Source organism: Eublepharis macularius, chromosome 1, assembly GCF_028583425.1.
Source record: "Eublepharis macularius isolate TG4126 chromosome 1, MPM_Emac_v1.0, whole genome shotgun sequence".
NCBI classification, from domain to species: Eukaryota; Metazoa; Chordata; class Lepidosauria; order Squamata; family Eublepharidae; genus Eublepharis; species Eublepharis macularius.
In genome coordinates, this window is record NC_072790.1 from 85,563,490 (window position 1) to 85,588,222 (window position 24,733).

The window sequence follows — 24,733 nt, forward strand, 5'->3', positions numbered from 1 at the left end:
TTTGGTGTGGATTAGAGAATGGGTAACCTTGACCAATCACAAGTTACTAATATTGGAAGGACATGGCCCATCCAAGACACAGAACCAGGAGCTGCAAGGGATTATGGGATAGAAGCTGAAAAGTCTGATGGGAAACCATTGGCCAGCAATGGTGAAAAGCTGGTGCCCCCTCCACGGCTAAAGCGGCTCGCCTCCCGGACGGGTGGTGAGCGCCCCCTGCAGCGCACCCTCTCCACAGGGAGCCAGCAGGGGCCTGTAGCCCCACCGCGGCCCCATGCAGGCAAGTCCACTTTCGCTCATGTGCGAGACGCAGACCTGGTAAAGAAGCGCCGTTCGCGGCTCAAGAGCGAGTCCTCTCTGTCAATGGACGAAACGGATGTCGGTGGCCCTTCAGAGGAACCCACCAAAAGGCCGGCTGTGGATGATAGCCCTGATGAGAGTTTGAGACTCAGACACGGCTCTGCAAAGGCACAGCAAAATACAGCTCCTTCCAGCACTACTTCCCAGAACCCGATCCAGGACTCCAGCCTCAAGAACAGCACCAATGAAGAGGAGGTTCCGAAGTTCCAGGATACCAGCCAGTACGTGGTAGCTGAACTACGGGCCTTGGAGACGGAACAGAGGCAAATTGATGGATGGGCAGCCATCGTGGAGAAGGAACTAAGAGGACTCATGGAATCAGGTGCTGACAAAGTGAAGGAAGAGGAGCTGATCCAGGAATGGTTCACGCTAGTAAATAAGAAGAATGCCCTGATCCGGCGGCAGGACCAACTGCAGCTTCTGATGGAAGAACAAGACCTGGAACGGCGATTCGAACTCCTCAGCCGTGAACTGAGAGCAATGATGGCCATTGAAGACTGGCTCAAAACAGAAGCTCAACAGCAGCGTGAACAGCTCCTCCTGGAAGAGTTGGTGTCCCTGGTGAACCAGAGGGATGAACTGGTGAGAGACCTGGACATCAAAGAAAGGATTGCTCTAGGACTTCCGGCTTGGGATCCATGGAGGTCTAAAGCAGCTCTAAGAGCAGAGCTGACCGGGCTGCCGTTTCAGCGGCCGGCGGGGGCCAAAAAGCCCGCGGCCACCTATTCTCAGGCGGAGAATAGGCATAGAACGCTCAAACACCTCAGGGCGCGTTGATCTCGGGCGAGGGGGGGTCCTGCGCAACGGACTCTCTCCCGACTCTTGAAGTCCTACCCTACGACAGGTCGGCTTAAATCTCTGCAGCAGTCCTGGGGCAAGTGCGGCTGGCATAAGACCTACATGCCCAAGCTTCAACAGGGGGAAAGAAGGTGGAAGAGATCTTGAGATTGAAGCAGTGATTACAACCCAGAAAGACGTTTGAAAAGGTAAAGATCACTATCTCTTGAAACGGGACGAAATACTTAAAGTAATGAAGCATTAAAGTGGACTTTTAAACTGCAACAGATTGATTATAACTAGAGGAAGACTCGGCAAGAAACAGATTAGAAAAAGGACCATTTTAAATGAAGTTAATAGAGAAATCGGATAATTGTTTTTCATACCTGCGGCTGTGGGGAGATAATGGACTGTGAGAAAGTTTCTACCATCGCGAGAGCTGCAGTGAGGAGACGGGAAACAGGAAGTACGTAACAGGGATAGAGCTGCGGGAGAGAGACGGCCCTCACTGGCAGACAGGAAGAAGGGAATCGCCATTTTTGGAAAGGGAAGGGCATTGACTTCAGCAGAAGAGGAAGTAGGCCATATTGGATTACAAAAACTATTGAAAAACCATAGAGAAAAGACGCCCGACATTTTGGACTCTTTAAGCGTCTTTTTTTCTTCATGAAACCGGGACATTTAAATTAAATTAAAAGGACATTAAGCCAGGCGCCACGGAGCTAAGGAAACGAGCAGATACGTGGGAGCGAGGCAAGTCAAGCCCCACGATGTCGAAGAAAGAGTGGCAAACGGCTATAGAAAATCTGGATAAAAGATTTTTGGAAATGTTAAAGGTCCAACAGGAGCTGGTAAAGGAAGTTAAAGAGGTTAAAGAGACAGTAAAAAATGAACTGGCAGAAGTGAAGAAGGGAATGGAAACAATACAAAGTGATGTGCAAGCAGCACAACAAAAAGTCAATGTAGTGGTGACAACGACATGCACTAGTATTAAAGAGAACATTTACAAAATGATTTACCGTTGGTACATGACACCAAAGAAGATTGCGCTAGGGAATTTGAACACTTCTAATAAATGCTGGAAATGCAGGAAGCATGAGGGCTCCCTCTACCACATGTGGTGGACGTGTGAGGTAGCTAGGCAGTACTGGGGGGAAATAATAAGAGAAATGAGTGAGATATTACAATTTCAAATTAATAAGAACCCAGAACTCCTGCTACTAAACTTGGGAATGGAGGGAATTCCAGCCCATCATAGGACGTTGATATTTTACATGACGGCAGCAGCTAGACTTTTGTATGCGCAAAAATGGAAAATACAAGAAGTGCCAACTATTGAAGATTGGATCCACAAATTGCTGTATATGGCAGAAATGGACAAAATGACAAGAAAATTGAGAAACCTGGACTCAGGACAGTTTAACACAGACTGGGAGAAGCTGAAACAATATTTGGAGAAGAAATGGGAGGTGGGAGGAGAACTGTGGCAGTTTGAGAACTACTGAAGTACAATAAAATGTAGAGGGGGGTGACTTTACCGGGGAGGAGAAGAGGTAAAAGAGAATTTCTAAGCAGTTATGATATTAGATTGATATATATAGAATAATAAATAGAATATTGATAGAAAATAATTAATCATAAGGGTTAACTATAAGGATTGATTAACTAATAATATTTTCTTTTTGATTCCGTACACTGTACCAAACTGAATATGTTTATTTGAAGTTGTATATGAGTCAAATTGATTGATATCATATATAGACTTATGACTGAAGGGGAATAGAAATACTAATGTAAACAAATATAACTAAAATAGAAAGAAGAAGATAGAATGAATAACATATAGAGTATAAGTTAAACTGGTTGATTTATATGAATGTATGGTTTACATAGTTTATGATATATAGAAATATTTGAAAGTGAAATAATGAAAAATGGGATAAATTGTTTATCCATTATGGAAAATGGGACTCATAGTCAGGGTACAGAGTATTAAAAATAGTTAAAGAAGTATTGCTTAGAATAAAGGGAGAATATATATTTGTTAGATAGAGGAGATTAAAAGGAGTAAGGGAAAAGGGACAAAGGGTTGGAAAACTGTTGGAAGTCAACAAAAAGGGGGAGGAAAGGGAGGGGGTTAGAAATTGGGAAATGGGAATATTGACTGTAATGTGTAAACATTTGATCCTAACCCAATAAAAATTTTTTCAAAAAAAAAAAAAAGTCAATGTAGTGGAGAAGGCGGTGGAGAACCTTTCAGATATGCAACGAACGGACATGAGGGTGATGAGGGGAAGAATGGCAGTTGCGGAGAGCAAGTATATGGAGAAGCAGCTGAGGTTTCGCGGCTTGCTGGAGGTAGAGGGAAAGACAGCCCAAGAACAAATTGTTGAGGTGTTAGCTGAATACCTGGGGAAGGAGGAGGTGGAAATTGTGGCTATTCTAGATGTGGTGTATCGCATAAATTCAAGATTTGCGACCCAGAGGAAACTACCAAGAGACGTAATTGTGCAATTTACGACCAGAAACATGAGAGAAATGATTGTGAGTAAGCAATTTCAAGACCCATTGGAGGTTGATGGCAAGATGGTTATTATTATGAAGGAGTTACCCAGATCGGTGTTGCTTGACCGGAAAAAATATAAAGCTTTAATCCAAATCTTGAAGGACATGAAAATAAGGTACAGATGGGAACTACCGGAAGGACTGTCATTTGAGTTTGGAGGTGTGAAAAAGCGCATCAGATCTGAATTTGAAATGGAAAAGTTTATGAGGGACAATGAAAAGGACTTACCAGCAACAAGGCTATGAATATGGAGTGTAAAGTTATATCTTGGAATGTCAATGGACTTAATTCACCCAATAAGAGAAAAAGTATTTTCCACTGGCTATTAAAACAGAAATGTGATATTGTGTGCCTACAAGAGACTCATATTAGAAAACAGGATGTAAAATATCTTAAATTGAGCAAATTGGGCAATGATTTTGTAGCGGCCTCAAAAAAGAAAAAAAGGGGAGTGGCAGTATATATAAGAGAGGAGCTACAGCCAAAGTTAGTGATTAGAGATGTGGAAGCCAGATTTCTAGCAGTGGAATGTACATGGAATTTAAAGAAAGTGTTGGTGATTGGAATTTATGCACCTAATGGAGCAAAAGAAAGTTTTTTTGAGGATTTGAGGAAGCAATTAGATGAACTTTCTTATGACCAGATAATTCTTGCAGGAGACTTCAATGGAGTCACAAATTTGGAGCAGGATAAAAAATCAGCAATGGCACAAAAGAAAAGAGGATTATTACCAAAGACTTTTTTCGCATTAATGCAGCAGGAAACTTTGGAAGATGTATGGAGAATACAGAACCCCACAGGTAGACAATATACATTTTTCTCCGCAAGACATTCCACTCTATCACGAATTGATATGATCTGGGCCTCAAAAGATTTAGTGCTTTGGACTAAGGATGTAGAAATAATGCCTATGGTAGGCTCAGATCTAGGGATGTGCGTTTCGGCATTCAGAATGCCGAAAGAATGCCGAAACAAAAGTGTTTCGGCTTCTTTCAGGGAATGCCGAAACGTTTCGGGGAATCCCGAAACGTTTCGGGTAGCCGAAAGAAAAAAGCCGAAACGTTTCGGGATTCTTTCGTCTTTCATTCGGCTTTTCAATGGGAAAATGCCTCCGTCTTCCCGGACGTCTGGGGGAGGCATCTTCCCACCGAATAAGCCCAAAATTGGTGGGGACCTTCCTCTAACCCTTCTCTAACAACCACCCAAGTTTCAGACAGATTGGACTTTGGGGGGCCATGTTATGGCCCCCCAAAGCAGGTCCCCCCATCCTCCCATAAAGGAGCATCTTCTTCATTATTTCCTATGGGGAAAAAATGAAGAAGCAGGCTTCCTTTGCCAGGGGTGGCATTTTGCATGCAAAATGCCCCCTTACCCTCAGGGGCCCTTCTCCCACCCCTCCTCCCACCCCCCACCAAGGCTCAGCCTGCTCCCACTTGGGGGGGCCATTTCATGGCCTCCCCAAGTAGGTGCTCTAATCTCTACCACTGACAGCTGGGGGAGGCTTGTGTTGCCAGGGGTGGCATTTTGCATGCAAAATGCCCCCCAACCCTCTGGGGCCCTTCTCCCACCCCTCCTCCCACCCCCCACCAAGGCTCAGCCTGCTCCCACTTGGGGGGGCCATTTCATGGCCTCCCCAAGTAGGTCCTCTCAGCCCCTAAATTCCACCCCTTACAGCTCCACACAAACCCAATTCCCCCCAGCTGCCACACACAGACCCAAATCCCCACATTAGCCCCTCACAGACCCAAATCCACCCCCACCTGCCCCACACCCATAACCCCAGGAACAGGCTGGCAAAGGCCAGCCCTCTCCCTTTGTTCCCTATGCTGGGAACTTCTAAACTCTCTTTCCCTGGGCAATTCTGCACAGCCCAGGGGTGCCACAATGGTGGGCACACTTCTGAGTGCCAGCTGGTCCCTGTGAAAGAGCACCTGAACCACAGACACCCTCCCTCAAATTCCCCCACCACCTACAGAGATGGCTGGCCAGCCAGCCCCATTGTTCCCTATGATGGGAACCAACTGCACAACAAAGAATAAAACAAGAACAACACAAAATAAAGTTTTAAATTTTTTTTCTCCCTTCCAAAGTACAAGTAGGCAAAGCATTACGACACATTACACCAGCAGTCCCCCACACAGAAAAATAACACAACTCACTTAACATCAGAGAATCACAAAGCACGATTCCTGTCAAAAACACTTTATTTCTTGAACAGCTTTAGGCTACACAGCAGGGGGGGAACACCAAAGGGCATGGCAGCAGTATCTTACACAAAAATAACACAACTCACTTAACATCAGAGAATCACAAAAACACAATTCCTGGCAAAAACACTTTATTTCTTGAACAGCTTTAGGCTACACAGCAGGGGGGGAACACCAAAGGGCATGGAAGCAGTATCTTACACAAAAATAACACAACTCACTTAACATCAGAGAATCACAAAAACACAATTCCTGGCAAAAACACTTTATTTCTTGAACAGCTTTAGGTTACACAGTAGGAGGGCACAAAAGGGCATGATAGCAATGTACTACAAAAAATAATACAACCCACTTCACCGTTTTTGACAGCAATTGTGTTTGTGTGATTCTCTGATGTGAAGTGAGTTGTGTTATTTTTGTGTAGTACACTGCTTTCCTGCTCTGTGGTGCCTTCCTACTGTGTAACCTAAAGCAGTTACAGAAATAAAGTGCTTTTGACAGCAATTTTTTGGGGTGATTCTTTAATGTGAAGTGAGTTGTGTTATTTTTGTGTAAGATACTGCTTCCATGCCCTTTGGTGTCCCCCCCCTGCTGTGTAGCCTAAAGCTGTTCAAGAAATAAAGTGTTTTTGACAGGAATTGTGCTTTTGTGATTCTCTGATGTTAAGTGAGTTGTGTTATTTTTGTGTAAGATACTGCTGCCAAGCCCTTTGGTGTTCCCCCCTGCTGTGTAACCTAAAGCTGTTCAAGAAATAAAGTGTTTTTGACAGGAATCGTGCTTTGTGATTCTCTGATGTTAAGTGAGTTGTGTTATTTTTCTGTGTGGGGGACTGCTGGTGTAATGTGTCATAATGCTTTGCCTACTTGTACTTTGGAAGGGAGAAAATAATTTTTTAAAAACTTTATTTTGTGTTGTTCTTGTTTTATTCTTTGTTGTGCAGTTGGTTCCCATCATAGGGAACAATGGGGCTGGCTGGCCAGCTATCTCTGTAGGTGGTGGGGGAATTTGAGGGAGGGTGTCTGTGGTTCAGGTGTTCTTTCACAGGGACCAGCTGGCACTCAGAAGTGTGCCCACCATTGTGGCACCCCTGGGCTGTGCAGAATTGCCCAGGGAAAGAGAGTTTAGAAGTTCCCAGCATAGGGAACAAAGGGAGAGGGCTGGCCTTTGCCAGCCTGTTCCTGGGGTTATGGGTGTGGGGCAGGTGGGGGTGGATTTGGGTCTGTGAGGGGCTAATGTGGGGATTTGGGTCTGTGTGCGGCAGCTGGGGGGGAATTGGGTTTGTGTGGGGCTGTAAGGGGTGGACTTTAGGGGCTGAGAGGACCTACTTGGGGAGGCCATGAAATGGCCCCCCCAAGTGGGAGCAGTCTGAGCCTTGGTGTGGGGTGGGAGGAAGGGTGGGAGAAGGGCCCCAGAGGGCTGGGGGGCATTTTGCATGCAAAATGCCACCCCTGGCAACACAAGCCTCCCCCAGCTGTCAGTGGTAGAGATTAGAGCACCTACTTGGGGAGGCCATGAAATGGCCCCCCCAAGTGGGAGCAGGCTGAGCCTTGGTGGGGGGTGGGAGGAGGGGTGGGAGAAGGGCCCCTGAGGGTAAGGGGGCATTTTGCATGCAAAATGCCACCCCTGGCAAAGGAAGCCTGCTTCTTCATTTTTTCCCCATAGGAAATAATGAAGAAGATGCTCCTTTATGGGAGGATGGGGGGACCTGCTTTGGGGGGCCATAACATGGCCCCCCAAAGTCCAATCTGTCTGAAACTTGGGTGGTTGTTAGAGAAGGGTTAGAGGAAGGTCCCCACCAATTTTGGGCTTATTCGGTGGGAAAATGCCTCCTCCAGGCGTCCTGGAAGACGGAGGCATTTTCCCATAGAAAAAAGCCGAAAGAATGCCGAAATAATGCCGAAAGAATCCCGAATCCCGAATCCCGAAAGAGATTCTTGTTTCGGCTTTCAGCTTTAACGATAGAGAATTTTCTTTCGGCTTTCTACTTTCGGCTATAGCCGAAAATTTTTGGCTTGCACACCCCTACTCAGATCACAACCCAATCATGTGGAAGTTTGGAAAAAGAACTAAGAGGAAAGGATGGAGAATAAATGAGGACTTGTTACAAGAGGGAGAAAATATGGAGATGTTGAGAAGGGAAACTAAGTTCTTCATACAGTACAACATGAACCGTGAAGTACCAGCCAACAAGGTATGGGATACATACAAAGCAGTAATTAGAGGTATACTGATGGACTTAAATGGAAGAGCTCGAAAGAAAAGAGAGGAGAAGAGACAGGAGATTATGGAAAAAATAAAAGCCAAAGAAATACAATTAAAGAAAAGACCAGGGAAAAAGAAAATTTACCAGGATATTAAAATCCTTCAAGAGCAGTTGATGGCAATGAATAATAAAGAACTGGAATGGAATCTTAAGAGATTGAACCAAAAGTCGTTTGAAGGTGCAAATAAACCTGGGAAATACCTGGCATGGCAATTGAAGAAGAGAAAGGAGAAAAAGACAATAAATAAAATATGTGAGGACAATAAAGTACATTTGGAACAGACTGCTATTAGTAGAGCTTTTTACAAATTTTATGCTAAATTGTATGACAAAAAAGAAGTGAATAAAGACTCAATAGCGGCATATTTGGGGAAAATGAAGCTTCCAGTAATTTCGGAAGATTGGAGAGACAAACTGAATAGTGAAGTAACAGAGGAGGAGATAAGAAAGGCAATTCAGACAACAAACCTGGGAAAGGCGCCAGGACCTGATGGACTTACAGCTAAATTTTATAAGGTAATGGTCAATGAACTGGTACCATTCCTAAAAGAAGTGATCAATGGTGTTTTGAGAGACCAAAGAACTCCAGATACTTGGAGTGAAGCTAATATATCATTGATCCCCAAAGAAGGACAAGACTTGACTAATGTTAAAAACTATAGGCCAATTTCCTTACTTAACAATGACTACAAGATCTTTGCGAAGATCCTGGCAGAAAGAGTAAAGGGATGGTTATCCGAAGTTATTGGGGAGTTAGCAAATGAAAGCTCTTCTTGCTCCCTAAAGACAGCCCCTGACCCAATCCCCACCAGCCTTCACAGGGGCACCCTTCTGCCTTGACACAGTATTGCGTCCTGCCTGTGCCAATCATTACTCACAGTCCTTTGGGGCCTTAAGCTGCTTGTCGCTTGACATAAGTTATGCCAAAGAGGATTGGGGAGGGGGGCGCAGTCCTGAGCTGCTTTCTTTCTCTTACCCCATTTCCAAGACCTAGACAATATTTCAGATGGCATTTTTTAGGGCAGTGCCCATGAATCTACTCTCCGGAGAGAGCAGAAACCAGCCTTTTAAATCTCTCTCTCCAAACTTAGAACCTATTTATTCGTATGCGTGCTTGTCTGCGTGTGAGCTCCCACTCTGGTTTCAATGGCTGCCTCCTCCCCTTTCCTTCCCGACCAAGGATGCTGGTGTTTTTTTTTTTACAAAGCTTTCATGTGGCTCTGTATTTTACTTGTTGTTCTTATGGATGGTACAAAAGTCACAAAGTGCCTTGGACTCTCTGACAGCCATATTTGATCATGCAAAATTTCAATTCCCAGTTTTGCACCAACCTTCCCCTACCACCCCGCCTCAAGCCCCCAGTTCAGTCTGTTTCAGATTATTTGCACTAAATTTGTACCAGGGTTTGAAATAAACATATCAAAAGACAAAAAATATATATATATTGGAAGGACATAATAAAATATTTGGATGGCATGCATACATGTGGTATGAAAAATATAAAATGGATGCAATATTTCAGCACCACTACTTAAGAAGAAATTTACTGTTAATCTGGCTCAAATACAAGACATTTATAGAAGAAAAGAAACCACTTTGGATTGTGCCGGCTGAAGTAGTTAATCCAAATTTGGAATATCAGGGGAAAGAATGACTTACCCTCAAAGAACTAACAGTACTAGAAGATGATCAGTTGAAGCTTAAGAGAAATGAGGATTTGCCATTTAGATATGGTTGGCTACAATACAGACAAATCAAAGACCTATTTGATTCAGAGCAAAGGAAGGTAGGTTTTAGAACCAAAAACTCAGACTTGGAGGAGATACTACTGGGAGATAATATTAAAGCAATATCTAAAATGTACAAGTTGTTATTGAAGTGGTTCACAGAAGATGAGACAGCAAAGGTTCAAATGGTAAAGTGGGCTATAAACTGTAATAAAGAAATAACCATGGAAGCATGGGAGCAGTTATGGAAAAATACCTTAAAAATATCAACTTGTACCAGTATTAAAGAGAATGGGTATAAAATGTTGTATAGGTGGTACTTAACACCGAAAAAGCTAGCCATTGCTAACAAACAGTTGTCAAATAAATGTTGGAAATGTAAAGAGCACGAAGGTTCTTTGTTTCATATGTGGTGGACTTGTCAAAAGGCTAGGGACTTCTGGTCTAAAATATGTGCTGAAATGTCTTTGATATTACAATATAATGTTGCTAAAAATCCGGAAATGTTATTGTCTTTACATTTAGAAGAGGTCGATAGTAACGATAAGATATTGTTATATTATATGATAGTAGCAGCAAAAACTCTATATGCTCAATATTGGAAAAAAGAAGAAGTATCGAATATTGAAGAATGGACAAGGAAGCTGTTGTACATGGCCGAAATGGACAAATTAACTAGAAATCTGAAAGAGAAAGATCCACAAACCTTCTTGGAAGATTGGAAGAAGTACAAGAAATATTTGGAAAAGAAATGCGATGTTAAAGGACAATTGTGGTCTTTTGAGGGACTTTAAATTTTATATAAGAGACTTTAATGAAAGAAAATATATTAAGATCTATACCATGGTATAAGTATTAGCAATACAGTGTAATAATAATAATATCTATGAATAAACAGGGGGCTCGAGTGTTGTTGGAAATCAACAAAGAAAAGGGGGAGGGGAGGGGTGGGGTATGTAGATATGTAGAAGAGTTAAATTGGAAAAATATATTGTACTAAGAAATGATTGTATGTTACCTCATCCAAAAAAATTCTCTATAAAAAAAAAGAAAAAGAAAAGAAAAGAAGGTAAGAAGAAACTGGTCAGATATATAGGTGGAGAGGGGAGGGGGGAATAGATGCCATGACGCTTTCTGGCTGACTTTAAGCCAGTCACCCTCTCAGTTTAACCTATCTCACAGGATTGCATCTACTCCCCGCTCCCCTCTCCACCTATATATCTGACCAGTTTCTTCTTACCCTCCATGCATCTGACAAAGAGAACTGTGATTCTCGAAAGCTTATGCTACAGTAAAGTTGGTTAGTCTTAAAGGTGCTACTGGACTCTTTTCTATTTTGCTACTACAGACTAACATGGCTAACTTCTCTGGATCTCATACAACAGAATCTTCACAAGTCCCAAACACCATTTGAAAATCACTGCAGTTTATTTGTATTTCACTGCATAGTGGGAGGAGGGGTAGAATCCTAGTCTCAATTAACTAGAAGGGCTAATTGACTGCAATTTACTTTACCGTGTCCTAATATTCCACCTTGATTGGCTCCGTGTCTCCTTATCTAAAATGAGCCCAATTCCAAGTTCACTTGTGATGAAATAGTTATGATCATGTACTTCAATTCTAGAGGGAAAACATACCACTCAGGAGGGTTGGATAATAGCAAGAGACAGAATAACAATGGGAATTATTGTTTGTTTTCTGCTGAACAATGACTCCAAATGACTTAAAAAAAATAACCAAGATTTATACAACTTTGAAAACAAACATTTTTTAAATAAAATTACACAGTTACATCTAAAATACACAGTTATATAATGTGAGCAGATACCAAAAGAAAATGAGTCCACATCCTGAGAAGTTTCAGGTGGGTAGTCATATTGGTCTGCAGTAGAGGACCAAGATTCCGGTCCAATATCATTTTAAAGACCAACTAAATTTCCAAGGAATGAGCTTTTGAGAGTCAAAGCTGACAAAGGGAAATTGGACTTGAAAGCCTGTACCTTTGAAATCTAGTTGGTCATTAAGATCCTATGGGACCCAGATCTTGCTATCCTGAGAAGTGTTAAAGTATATTCTAGCCTTTAAAGCTGAAATCAGGATAGTTAAACATGTATAGTGATTCAACAGTGATTGAATTCAGCAGTATTTATTTTTTAGAAAATTTATGTCACCTCCAGAGACCTGCTTGAGGCAGCAAATCTTAAAAGAATAGCATTAAAACAATAGACTTAGATCAAACAATAACTTGGATCAACACCCTATCCTAGCTCTCTGGAGGAAAACAACTTCTATGATTATTTAACCTTTCCTCCTGCTGATCAAAATTTCTGTAGTAATGTGGTTTGATGTATCCAAATGTTATTTTAGACTATACCTCAGATAAGTAGAAGATTTGAAATGTTCTCCTCCCAGTATAGGCATGCTGATAGGGATGAGCACATGTTCCCATTCAAATTGTTATCGTCTTTACTTTGTATTGCTTATTTTGCAGATTTATTTGTATTGCATCTGTATATATTGTATAGTTGTTATACACGATTTATACAGAGCAAATTATACAGTTAATCTTCATACAATGTACTTATTTGTAGATATGAGTCTCATAAAAAGGAGACAACAAATGAAGTAAATAAATAATATATGTATATATCTAACTTTTTAAAAAAAAAACTCTGCATAATGTGCAAGAATGGGAAGCTGTTTCTGAAAGCCCAGGGGAATCCCGACACTAAAAATGGTATTTGCACAAGCTCAGACGTTTCAGCTTTTTAAACAAGCCAACCAATATATAATGGGATCTCTGCAGCCACTGTGAAGGGAGTTTGATAAGTAACCCAAAATAAGATTGCCAAGGTTTCCATATTTCAGTGCCAGCAAAGGTGAGGAGAGAGACACTGAAAAGAGGTGAGACAAAGGGAAGAAAGCAGATAAAGGGGTGGTTGCGGAGGAATTCCTGGGGAAAGGAAGGAAGAGCTAAATAAAAGAAAAAAACAGAAAATGGTAGGTGGCTATGAGGTAAGGAAGATAAAAGGCTGTGGAGCCTGCCAAGGGGAGGAAGGGAGTGGGGAGAATGCAGTTCCCATCCAATGTGCCCTCGTGGGTCCCTTGCTTGCAATGAATAATTCTTCATTGGCTGATGCATAGATTATATTTAAACATGCACAGAGTCTGAAGGAAAAAATTAGTGCAAGGAAACCAAAAAAGGGTATGATTTTAAACAAAAAATTATGGGAACCATTTGCTCAAAGGACAAGTGTAACTGATAAAGAGATGTTTAGGTCTAAACAGTATGGATGAAGTATTTGATATCTTCCCTAGCTGCTGAGGTCAACCTGATGAGTATTCTTCTTCTGAAAATACTTGGAAAAAACCCTTGAGAAAGACGAGTAACTTTGTACAAACTCGAAGATTATGACATATTATATGGATGTTAAAAGTATGTTAACACTGCAAAGTTTTGGCATGCAGTGAAACATGCAGTTTGTGCCAATTACAATTTGTTAGCGAAGATCCTTTAAATAGTGCCATTAATTTCTTCAGCATTAGAGTAAATTATTAAGAAGGCTTTCTTAATGCTCAGAAATATATCTAATAAGATAACTCAGAACATTTTATGTGAATTACAGTTTAATAATGTTGGCCTTACAAAGATAATCTTTATCAGAAGAATAATCTGACCACCCTTTTTAAATGATAAAATTATCCTCCTGAGTTCATATTTCTTTTGGCATTAACTGTGCACCTCAGACAAGGCTAGACTGAAAAGAATAAGCAAACTAATACTTTCCCTCTTTTACTGGCTTATGAAATGGTGTTAATAGATGACTTTCTTACCATTGCCACTTTACAACTATCATTTGTAGTTTTGTGTGATGTAGTTAAAAAGCTATTAAGGAGCATTAAAGTGCTGAGCAACAGACCAGTGAGGGCATGTTTTTTTTTTGGTTTGAACACACCAGCCATGTCTGTTTAGCTATGAGTTTCATATTTCATACCTCAAATTTATTAACTCCTACCATAACAAATCAAAATCAACTATTTCTGACATACAGCTCAAGAGGAATTAGCCGTGTTAGTCTGTAGTAGCAAAATAGAAGAGTCCAGTAGCACCTTTAAGACTAACCAACTTTACTGTAGCATAAGCTTTCGAGAATCACAGTTTTCTTCATCAGATGCATCTGACGAGGAGAACTGTGATTCTCGAAAGCTTATGCTACAGTAAAGTTGGTTAGTCTTAAAGGTGCTACTGGACTCTTTTCTATTTGACATATGGCTGGTTGCTTTTCCATTCTCCTGATCCACAGATTCTACTATGTTTCCTCAAATCTAACTCTTGCACAGGTTCTTGTGTTGCATACGGTCATTTATGGCTGTTCTCCTACCTGAGTCAGTATATTCTATCTCCTTTCTTCACTCACTGTCTTTTCTTGCAACCAAATGTTACCCCCAAAGCATCTGGGGGAAACTGAGGTATGTGTGCTCAGCATTGTCAGATTCAGATCTTGGGATGGGTCTTGTATTTTTAACAGTAGAATCATTGTGTAACTAGGCATTGGGGCAGGTGAAACTACCACCAAAAACATCAATCCTACACTACTTTGTCTCCTTGCTTAATAGCTAGTCATACAAAATATGTGACATGTCTTCTCAACATGCATTTCCCTGTCTTACCTCACTGGCTGTTAGGGATGTGCACTGAAAAAAAATCCATTTCAGTTTCGAATCCAGGGATTCTGAATGAACTCTGTTTAATTTCCACCCCACCCCCTATAGGGGGTTGCTAGTACAGTTCTGTGTTTTTTTCTCCTCATTATCATGAGTTTTGGCCCCATTCTTTGCAAGGAAGGCTTCCAAACTCTTTGGGCAACTATTTTTGCAGTTAAAGGCACCAAAATCACACAGAACACAGTCCTCCCTTAAAACCATTAACCCACCAAGTTTGAGTACACACAATAGGGTTCAGTGTTTACAAACCCCCCAAAATACCTGAGGAAAGGCAAGGTTATTGTTGGTTGGTTGCACATCTGCACACTGTTGTTTTCAAGGGGGTGGGGTTTGAAAAATAAGCTGAGGCTCTATTTGTACTCTATTTGCACAGCCCTGCTATCTATCATTGGTTTTACACTAGATTAACAGTTGCATGTACTGTTGCACGTGGATGCCCAAGTTGGAAGTCTTTTCTGGGCAAGGTGAAGTTTTTCCTGGTGCTTCTTGACACATTACCTTAGGTTGACTTCTGACGTCACAGTTGGCATGCAGTGGCACCTCAGCGAAGGACAGAAGCAGCAGAAAGACAATGAATGGGCAGCAATCTAGTCCACATGTCTGAGCCTTCCTTAATGTGGCTCTCTTAATAATAATTTATTATTTCCAATTTTCACCCTAATCTGTATAAAATGAACCTTTGTGGCAGCCCGGGAGGACTGGGTGTGTTTCTGGCTCATTTGTTTCACTTTGCACATCCCTTCTGGCTGTCACTTGTGGGAGCTGAATAATTTGCAACCTACAGACATCACATCCTGGATTTTTGTCTGTTCGCTTTTGATTCCATGGTCTCCGTGATATAATAAGCCACATACAACCAAATTTCCTCTTCTATGAAATGTGAATAGAGCCATCTCCACATCTAGACTTGGCAACCTTGGTCCAGTTCTCAGTTCTACACAGTTGGAATCACTACATTAACAATGTAATACAGTGTGATGTCAGCTTATTGACAATTTACATATCACTTTAGCAATTCAGCATGTAGCTAGGAAAACTGCAGTTAAGAATTGATTGAAATATTCATCATTTATTTCCAAGTCTCAAAAATGACTTTTTGTGAAAGGGTTGTATATTGGAAGAATGTAGGACAATTTAACCATCTGACCCAGGGCAAGCCTTTCATTTCTGGAGTCTAGTGAGGTTTCCCAGTTTGAGAAACATCATCTATAAAATTTGCAGAACATTCCTTCAGTACTGATTGAATTTGAGCACAGATATTGTGCAAATTTCCTGCTGGCATGAACTCACAAGAGTATTAAATGTAATGGGTATTAAATATAATCCAAAGCTACACTCCTGATGCAGGCCATATAATAAGGAACTGAACAATCAGAACCTATGACCTTGAGAAATAAACTTGTTGTATGAAATCTATAATAAAAAATCACTATGAACACAGAAACATAAACACCATAAACAGAGTCAGCAGCTATCTCAAAAAGCTATTTTGAAACACAAGCCTTTTCAGTGAGTAAAATCCTCCCTTTGTTTTCTGGTTTTCAAATGTTCTAGCAGTATGCGTGTATTTTGAATTTTATCTTGTTTTAAAATGAGTTTTAACCCTTTAATGCTCACTGTCAAACTATATGATTCTGATGACAGGTTTTCCAGCATCTTCTATCATTTGAAGAAAAACAAGAATAACTGGTGCACTTTCTTTTTTCCTTCCGAGATGAATAGGATTTCCTATCCTTGCATTGCCCCAGTTCTTCACTCATGTGAAATGTAGTATTAAAATATTCTCACCTAAACTGACTCTCTCTCTTTTCACATATTTCTCAACCACAAATTCTCTCAATGGACACAAAATTAAAAATAGAGACTAATAGCAGTCTGCTTACCAGTTGTAAATAGGGGTCCTTGTTTCATTGATTTGTTTGGCTGTTCATAAACAGTTCGTGCATGTTCAGGTTGCATTTTACCTGTTCACACAGCACAATACAGTACAGTGAAACCAGCAGTGCAATACAGTACAGTGAAACCAGCAGTTTCTCATGCGTGTTCAAAGCCTGATGAGATGACCAGTTTTTCTGACCCCTTCCTCCATAGCTATTGTTGCTGCAAGTTGTTTGACAACCAGTTCTATAAGAAGCAATAAGCAAATCAGTCAGTCAGCGCCTATCAACACAAAAGTGTTTTTGCTTTTGGTGTGCATTCAGGTCTATGTTTTTGACATTATTCCACACATGTACACCCTTATGGGAAATGTAGTTCCCCCTTCACATCATGTAATTATATCTCAGCATCCATGATGCTGTAAGAATCATTTCACCTACTGCACAGATGCAAAAGCACTCAAAAGGCTAGGAAATGAAGATTCACTACCATGACTACTGCACAGCTGCAAATACTTCATTCAAAAGAGTATTTATCATTCTTCTGCTATTCCATACCTAATGATTGTTGGCAGGGTGATAGGAAGGTCTGCTGTCACTCCTCAGGAGAATTGAAAAGTAGCTCCTTTGCTGTGGTGTCACTGCAGCATTGATTGTACCAATAATTGGGGAGAGGTATGAATGGACTACAAATGGACTATTTAAGCAAGCCACACTCCCCTTAGCCTCTTTGATCAGCAATAGCATCAAGCAATAGCATATGAATTTTGTCATTTTTGAATGGGATTTGGAGCTTTCAAATGAAGCCCGTAATTTACTGTTTTGTTCCGGGTGGGGCCAGAGACACTTTGGATGTAATCCATTTGGGTTTCCCCATTATCATAAATTTTAGCTGAGAGAACAGCCACACATGTGCAGATACTTATTGTTCTTTTTTGGGGGGGGGGGGAATGGGATATGAGTCTCTGAGTCAACTGTTTCTGCGTATTATGTCACCAAAATCTCACAGAATGCAGTCCTTCTCCCCAATGCATCTACCCACCAAGTTTTCTGTCAGGTTTTCTGCTGTGCTGTTGCTTGTTTCTGCCTGAGAGGGACTCCCGAAAGCCACAGGCACAGAAACAGCAGGCATGCAAGTTGCTCCTAGCTTAGCTTTCCTTGCGTATGCATCACAATGGCAGCCCCTTGTCCCCGATTCCCTTTCAGAACAACCCAAATGATGCAGCACAACATTTATCCGATGTCTGCTCTTCACTTCTTAGCAAATAAATTATTGCCTTTGCATCCTGCTACGTGCTGTTGCTTGTTTCTGCTGGGCAGGATTCCTAAAAGCTTCTGTGAGAGCAATGGCATGCTTGCAAGTAGCTCCTAGCTTAGCTTCCCTTGCATATGAGCTGTGGCAGCTCCTTGGCCCCTCACCTCCCTTTCAAAATGACCCAAACAGCGCAGCACAACATTCATAAAAAGTCTGCTGTTCACTTCATAGCAAATAAATTATTGCCTTTGCATCCTGCCATGTGATCATCTGAGTTTCTGTTAGCTGCAAGACAATGCTGTTACCCAGGAAGTGGCAACAATAACAAAACAAGTTTGCCTTCCCCTCTCTCCTCTCCCATGGACAATGGGAGCTCCTTTCTTTTCAAATGGCTCATTTCCCTTCCCATTCCCTCCACAGTCACACTGACCTGCCTGCCTCCCTGCGCTATGGTTGCACTGGTAAGAACCAAGCAAAACACACAAAATAAATGAAGTGATCAATGGGGGGGGGGGGGGACCTGTTACAGCTTGGGTTCTCAATTTTGTTCGAATGTTCCAGAAGCTGCTGTAACCAGCTGAACCAGTAATTTTTGTGTGTAATTTCAGCTCATTTTTTCCATTATGTACACCCCAATAGCATCTCTTCCTCCCACCCCATGCTGGCAGTGCAGAAAATAGCTGGTTACTTAAGGGCTACAAATAGGATTTGGGGGGAGGGGGCTCTAAGCCTAGATTGGCAGTTGGTTGGGACCTTTTTTTTCATATTCTGTGCTGGAACCTTTTTGGTGGTAAGGCTATTTGCCAAACTGTTCCTGTTGGATTGGTAACACTGGCAGGTTCAATTCAGGTTGGTAGGAAAATGGAGGAAGAGGGACCAACAGAAGTGGTAAGCACCAAGAGGCATCAGGCATTTGAAGAGGCTCTCAAATGGATACCAAAACTTTCCTGTGATGTCACTCATCACTGCAAAGGTTTGGATAAGACTATGAACATGGAGCCATGATCCTGATAGCCTAGGTAACCCCAATCTCATCAGATCTCAGAAGCTAAGCACAGTCAGCTTTGGTTAGTTATTATATGTGACCATGGTCTTCTTTGGAGAGCTCCAAAGAAGACCATGGTCACTATGCAAGGCAGGTAATGCCAAACCACCTCTGTTAGTCTCTTGCCTTGAAAGCCCCAGCAGGGGTCACCTTAAATCGGCTACATCTTGACAGCTTTCCACCATGACAGTGGAATCCTGGCATCTGTTCTGCTAATAGTCCTGTATATCTGATCCCACCCCCCTGCATCAAACTATGGACTTGAAGCTGCATTATACAAGGCATACTGTTAGCCATTTATCTCAGTATTATATACTCTGTCTAGTGGGGATTCTTCAGGATCTTAGCAAGGGTTCTCTCCCAGGCTTGCTATTTCAGAACTCAGATGGCAGGGACTAAATGTTGGACCTTGTACATGCCAAGGTTATGCTCTACCACTGATCCATAAACTTTCTCTAATCAGATACTGTATTTTTTTTTACCAATGTCAACAACATATACAAATCAATGTTAATTTTATTAGGCCAGATGCAGAAAGAGCTGGATATGAAACATGGATACCAAAACTTAATAGTGGCAGCTAGATAATACATGGCAAAAAAAATTGATGCAGAAGACAATACTTTCAGTGGAAATTTGGCTCAGGAAATGCTGGTTTATTGTATAGACAATTAAGGGGAAAGAAAACAATTATGCAAACTATGTTTAGCCAGAGATGGAAACCTTTTATTTTTTAATGGAATAAGGCAAAAACAGAGGAAAAAGTTAAACTAGAGGTATTGTTGTGGAGTTATCTCAAGTATTGTGGTATACCCAATCAATCAAGTGCCTTTAATGGCATACGATATTGTGGTATAAATATTGTTGTTTCTCTTTGTTGTTCATATTTTGTATATACAATTTTTGCACATATTTTGTAATATAATGAACCTATCCAAAGATATTTACTTAACAGTCAAGTTTCCTAAATTCAGATTAAAATATCAGAACAGGTGAAAGAATTAACATCTTTGTATCTACTTCTGAACATATCCTCAGAGTGCGGATCAGAACATTTACACAATGGGGACATACATTGATAGAGGAGATTTTTCAGAAATTTCTAAAACTAAAGAAAAAAAATCAAGAGTCACAAACATCAGAAATTGATGACCAGATCTTTCTTCAAAGTTCAAAAGCAACACCTTGAATTGAGCCCAGAAGCAAATGGGAAATTAGTGTAGGTGTAAAAGAATTAATATTATGTTCATTTAGTCAGGCTCCATTTCGGGCCTCAGTTGCTGAATTTTGTACATGCTGAAGCATCCGAACCAAACTTAGATCGGGGATGCATGAACTCCTGTGTATTTAGATTGCCTCACTATCACCAGTTGTGAATATGTTACCTATTTATCAATGATAGATCTGATTAATTGGCAAGCCTTTCACAGGTGTTCAGTGCACAACAATAGTGCACATATACACACAGGCAAATGCTAAGCTTTCATGCACGCATGTTGCTTCTTACAGCCCAATAGCACTGTTGCAGCACAGACATCTTTCTTTTCTCTGCAATCAGCCTTAAATCTGACTTCCGAAATGAATTGATTTTGAAGTATATCCTACCAACAGAATGTGGAGCTTTGCAAAATTTTCAGTAAAACAAGGAAAGGATTAAGAAAAATAATGAATCATAGCTCTTATAGCCCCTGCAGACTTTTGCAACTTGGAAAAACTTTTCCTGGGAAGACTTCCTACTAGACACGGGCACAAACCAAAAAAAAAAATGAACCATGTGATTTGTTTTTCATAGCATTCCATGAACCATTAACCTCTGACCTTTTCCCAGTTCAGGAATTGGTTCATGGTTCGTGGCATTTCAACCACCTTGCTCCGGCTACTGGGCAGCAGAAGAACGGGGCTATCAGTCTCACAGACCCTGCACCAGTTTCAGCTAGTTGGCTGAACCCAGCACGGGGTCTGTGAAACTGACAGCCTCTTTCTCCTGCTGCCCAGGCTGTCAGTTTCACAGACCCTGTGCTGGAACTGGTGCGGGGTCTGTAAAACTGACAGCCCGGGCAGCAGGAGAAAGGGGCTGTCAGTTTCACAGACCCTGTGCCGGTTCTAGCGCAGGGTCTGTGAAACTGACAGCCTCTTTCTCCTCACAGACCCCACACTGGAACTGGCGTGGGGTCTGTAAAACTGACAGCATCTTTCTCCTTCTGCCAGACCCCATGACTGAACCCAGTGCGGGGTGTGTGAAACTGACAGCCCCTTTCTCCTGCTGCCTGGGCTGTCAATTTCACAGACCCCACACTGGGTTCAGCCGATGGGCTGAAACCAGCGCAGGGTCTGTGAAACTCTGAACCAGAGTTACATAAAAATGCTGTCCCACGGACCGCGTGTTTCACTGCAAAAAAAGCAGCCATTCTGTACAAAATTTTGTTCTGTGGTTTATTTCGTGCCCATCTCTATTTCCTACAGATGGAAGGAGAGAAACTTGAAGATGTGAAGGGGGTGGTATCTAAAGGCAGGTTGACTCATATGTGGAAAGGAAAGAGGGAAAGGGGAACTTTAGTCTGACACTCTAATTACTACACCACACTTCTGGGAAAAAGGAAATAGTGGAGGAGAGCATACAGGAACTGCTTGCCCATTCCCTTGGTTTCATAATCTGTTCCTAATTTTATTTGCATCTTTGCACAATATCTCAATGCATTTCAAGAAAGCCAATTCAAAACCAGTTGTCTGCTGGTGGTGGGTCAATTGCACCACTCCCTGTTTAGGCAAAAAAAATACTGTGCCTATCAATTCAGGAGGAGTTCATGATATTTGCTTGAGCTATGAAGTAATTCTGATATTGCCTCACAATAGTCACTGCTAAACAATTATGATAAATTTGCCTGGCAAACCCATTTGCGGTGAAGATCGCAGCATCCCTAACTTAAATCTATTCTTAAACTTTAAAGCATGGTGGGGCTTTTACTTTCTTTTTGAGATGTATCTTATAGGGCCTTCCTGCATTTCTTAGTGTTCCCTAAGATTTTTGCTGCCACCAAAGGCACCTTAGTCCTCTCTCAGTTTGAACTTATAGTATAAGAATCTTAAGCCTCTATTCAGCGCCCCCCCCCCCCCGGAGGGGAGGAGCATTCCATTGTTCTGAATTTGTGAATAAACTCCATTTCAGCAATCTCACATTTTAATCTCCCCTTGAAGTTTCGGTGTTTGAGGACAGCCACTTTTAGGTTAGGGATGGAATGCCCTGGAAGATTAATGTTCTCCCACCAATTTTTGAGTGTTGTGATTTCTAATGACAGATTTCTATCCATTTATTCTTTTGGTTAGGGACTGAACTGTTTGTCCAATGTAGAGAGTAGAAGGGCATTGCTGACTTTAAGGGGGAATTACATAACTTATCTTAATTTTAATTGGATGAAAGAATGGTGGCTTCACACTCACGGGAAGTGGCCAGCCTCAGGACTTGAAACAGTTCTGCTCACAAGTCATGCAGTAACAGAACTGCTGTTGTACCTTTCAAGATGTTTTTCATTTAGGTAATCACAAAAAGTGACAAAGTGTGTTTATATGAAATATCATGCCGCTCAACTGTTAAATTTCCAGTGGAGAGTTAATTCTGAAAGTTGTGTATGAAAGAAAAAAAAAACAGTGCTCAAGTTGAAATTGCATTGTGACGGAGTAGGGTGAATAACATCGCAGGGTGTTATAGTAGCAGACTTTATTCACAGAAAGTAAAAGAACTGGATTGTCGGTCTGATTTTCCTTAGTTGGTGTGTCCACTCCAAAGTCCTCCAACATTCAGAAACTATTTGTCCTCTTTAAGTTTACCGTGCAATGCAGCATGCCATGGCAAGCTTTTTATTTTCATTATATTTGTTTTCTTTATGCTTGGCTGTGCAGTACAATGCTGTTCCCTATAATACTGAGCAATCTAGCTTGCAATTTTAAAAGCATCATTCACAGTAAATAAATGTATCTGTCAGAGCTGAGAACTGAGCAGAAATGTGCTGTATCTTTTATGAAAGAATACTCAATAAGAAAACTCGTCAAAGTAATTTTCTCCACTTCCATCATATACACATATTTAATGGGCATTTGAGTCCAGAGTACTATAGTTAAAGGTTTGATTGTTTATGCGGTGGTAGTGATATTGCAAAACTCTGAACAGTAGAGATATGAGATAGGATTGTCAGGATAAAAGAGATAAATGTGTTCCAAAACATACAGTTTATTTACTATTACAGGTGGTTTTGCACTCCTCAAAATGTACCTTCCAAGCCTCTTGGGTCCACATACCTACAGAAAAATAACCCTGTGATGAGCATGAGCAACAGATTGCAACCTTAAACACATTCACTAGGAATTAAGGATGCAATCTCATGCACACCTTTCTTGGGAATATTATTAATTACATTTTAATCCTATCTTTCCTTTATCATGGTATTTAAGATGGTCTACATAGGATTCCGAGGAAGTCTCCCATTCAGGAACTGACCGAAATCCAGACATTCAGCAAGTTTGCTGTATCACTCTCACCATGAAAGTAGGACTAATATTTTAGTTAACTCACTTAGGATCAGATTACAAAGGGATTGCAATAGACCAGTTGGGATCCACTGGACTAATTAGAGACTACACACTGAGAACTTACTACTCCTTATAGTGACATTCAATCATTGCTGACTTAGATGTTTGAGTTATGCAGGAACTCCTGCCACTTCAACTGTTTCGATTGAGTACAAGCATCCAATATTAGCTATGTGAACTTTGTCAAGACTATTTCCTTTCTCAGTCTTTTTTTTAAATAAAAAGATTAAATTCAACAGAAATAAAAAGCAAACATTCTTTTTAAAAAATAAAACATCATAGCAAAGGTATAACCTGTAGGGATTCAAATGTACTTGAAAGGCTGGTTTAAGATCATACATGATCTAAGCAATTGAAAAAGATTTTAAGAGCTAATGAATACTTTATTTCAGACTGCGGCAGACACAGTAGTTCGGCTGCTCCTTTCGTCTCATGCCAATACCAGTGAAAACTTCTATTTTAAACTTCCAATTGTTTGTTTCTTAAATGATCTGGTTTTTATTTTCCACTTTGTTTTATCTGTTGTCCTTTGTAAACATGCTACAAGTCCAGATATGCACATTAGGAGCAGATAAACTTTCAGTTTGGCAACTAGTTAGGTTGTGGTTCAGACACAACTTTTGCTCTAATGAAGTCACCAAAGTGAATTAAAGATCACTTTTTGTAATGAATACAGGGCCTTCAAATAATTTTAACTATCTTCACTCTTCTTTCTTACTGCTTTTAAGGGATACCAGTGCTTTTGACAGTTACATCCCTAAGCCAGACATTAAAAATCCTGAACCCTATGTTCTTTATTGCTAGTCCAACAGGACAGTCCTAAAAAAAAAATCACACCCTTCTAAGACCACTGACTTCAGCGGGTTTAGAAATATGTAGCTCCATTGGACAGCTAATGTACTAGGAGTATGAGCACAACAGAAATAGCTCTTATTGTGCAAAACCCATTGATGGCATCTATGGCAGTTATGGGAGGAGGAGGATTAGGATGAAGCTACTGAATTTGTGTGTGGGGTGTGGTTTCAACCCCATACCTTCTCCTCCAAGTAATGGCATTATCTTGCAATGGAAGTTTAAACTAGATTTACACTCTGATCCTTAACATTTATTGCTTAGCTAGCAATAGCACTAGCAATAGCACTGGCAAAATGCTACCAGAATGCCACCCCAGTGGATGCTGCATTGTTTATAGGAGTGGGTAACCCCTTTTTTACCCCACCCTCCACAATTTCTTGTGTGTTGGCAGAAGCACAATGTTCTGATGTTAAATGTACGGATGAATCTTTCCCCCAGGTTCTCTTTCAAGCTGTTCAGTTGAAACCTTTCAGCTCATACTACAAAGAGTAA

At 41.1% G+C, this 24,733-nt stretch overlaps 1 protein-coding gene across 1 annotated transcript; it reads left to right on the forward strand.

Moving 5' to 3' along the window:
* Positions 1–18: 18 nt before the first annotated feature.
* On the forward strand, positions 19–24,733 carry LOC129324302 (EH domain-binding protein 1-like protein 1). Its single transcript, XM_054971476.1, has 2 exons — positions 19–987; positions 24,680–24,733. The coding sequence occupies exons 1-2, from the start codon at positions 19–21 to the stop codon at positions 24,731–24,733; spliced, it is 1,023 nt and encodes a 340-aa protein (XP_054827451.1).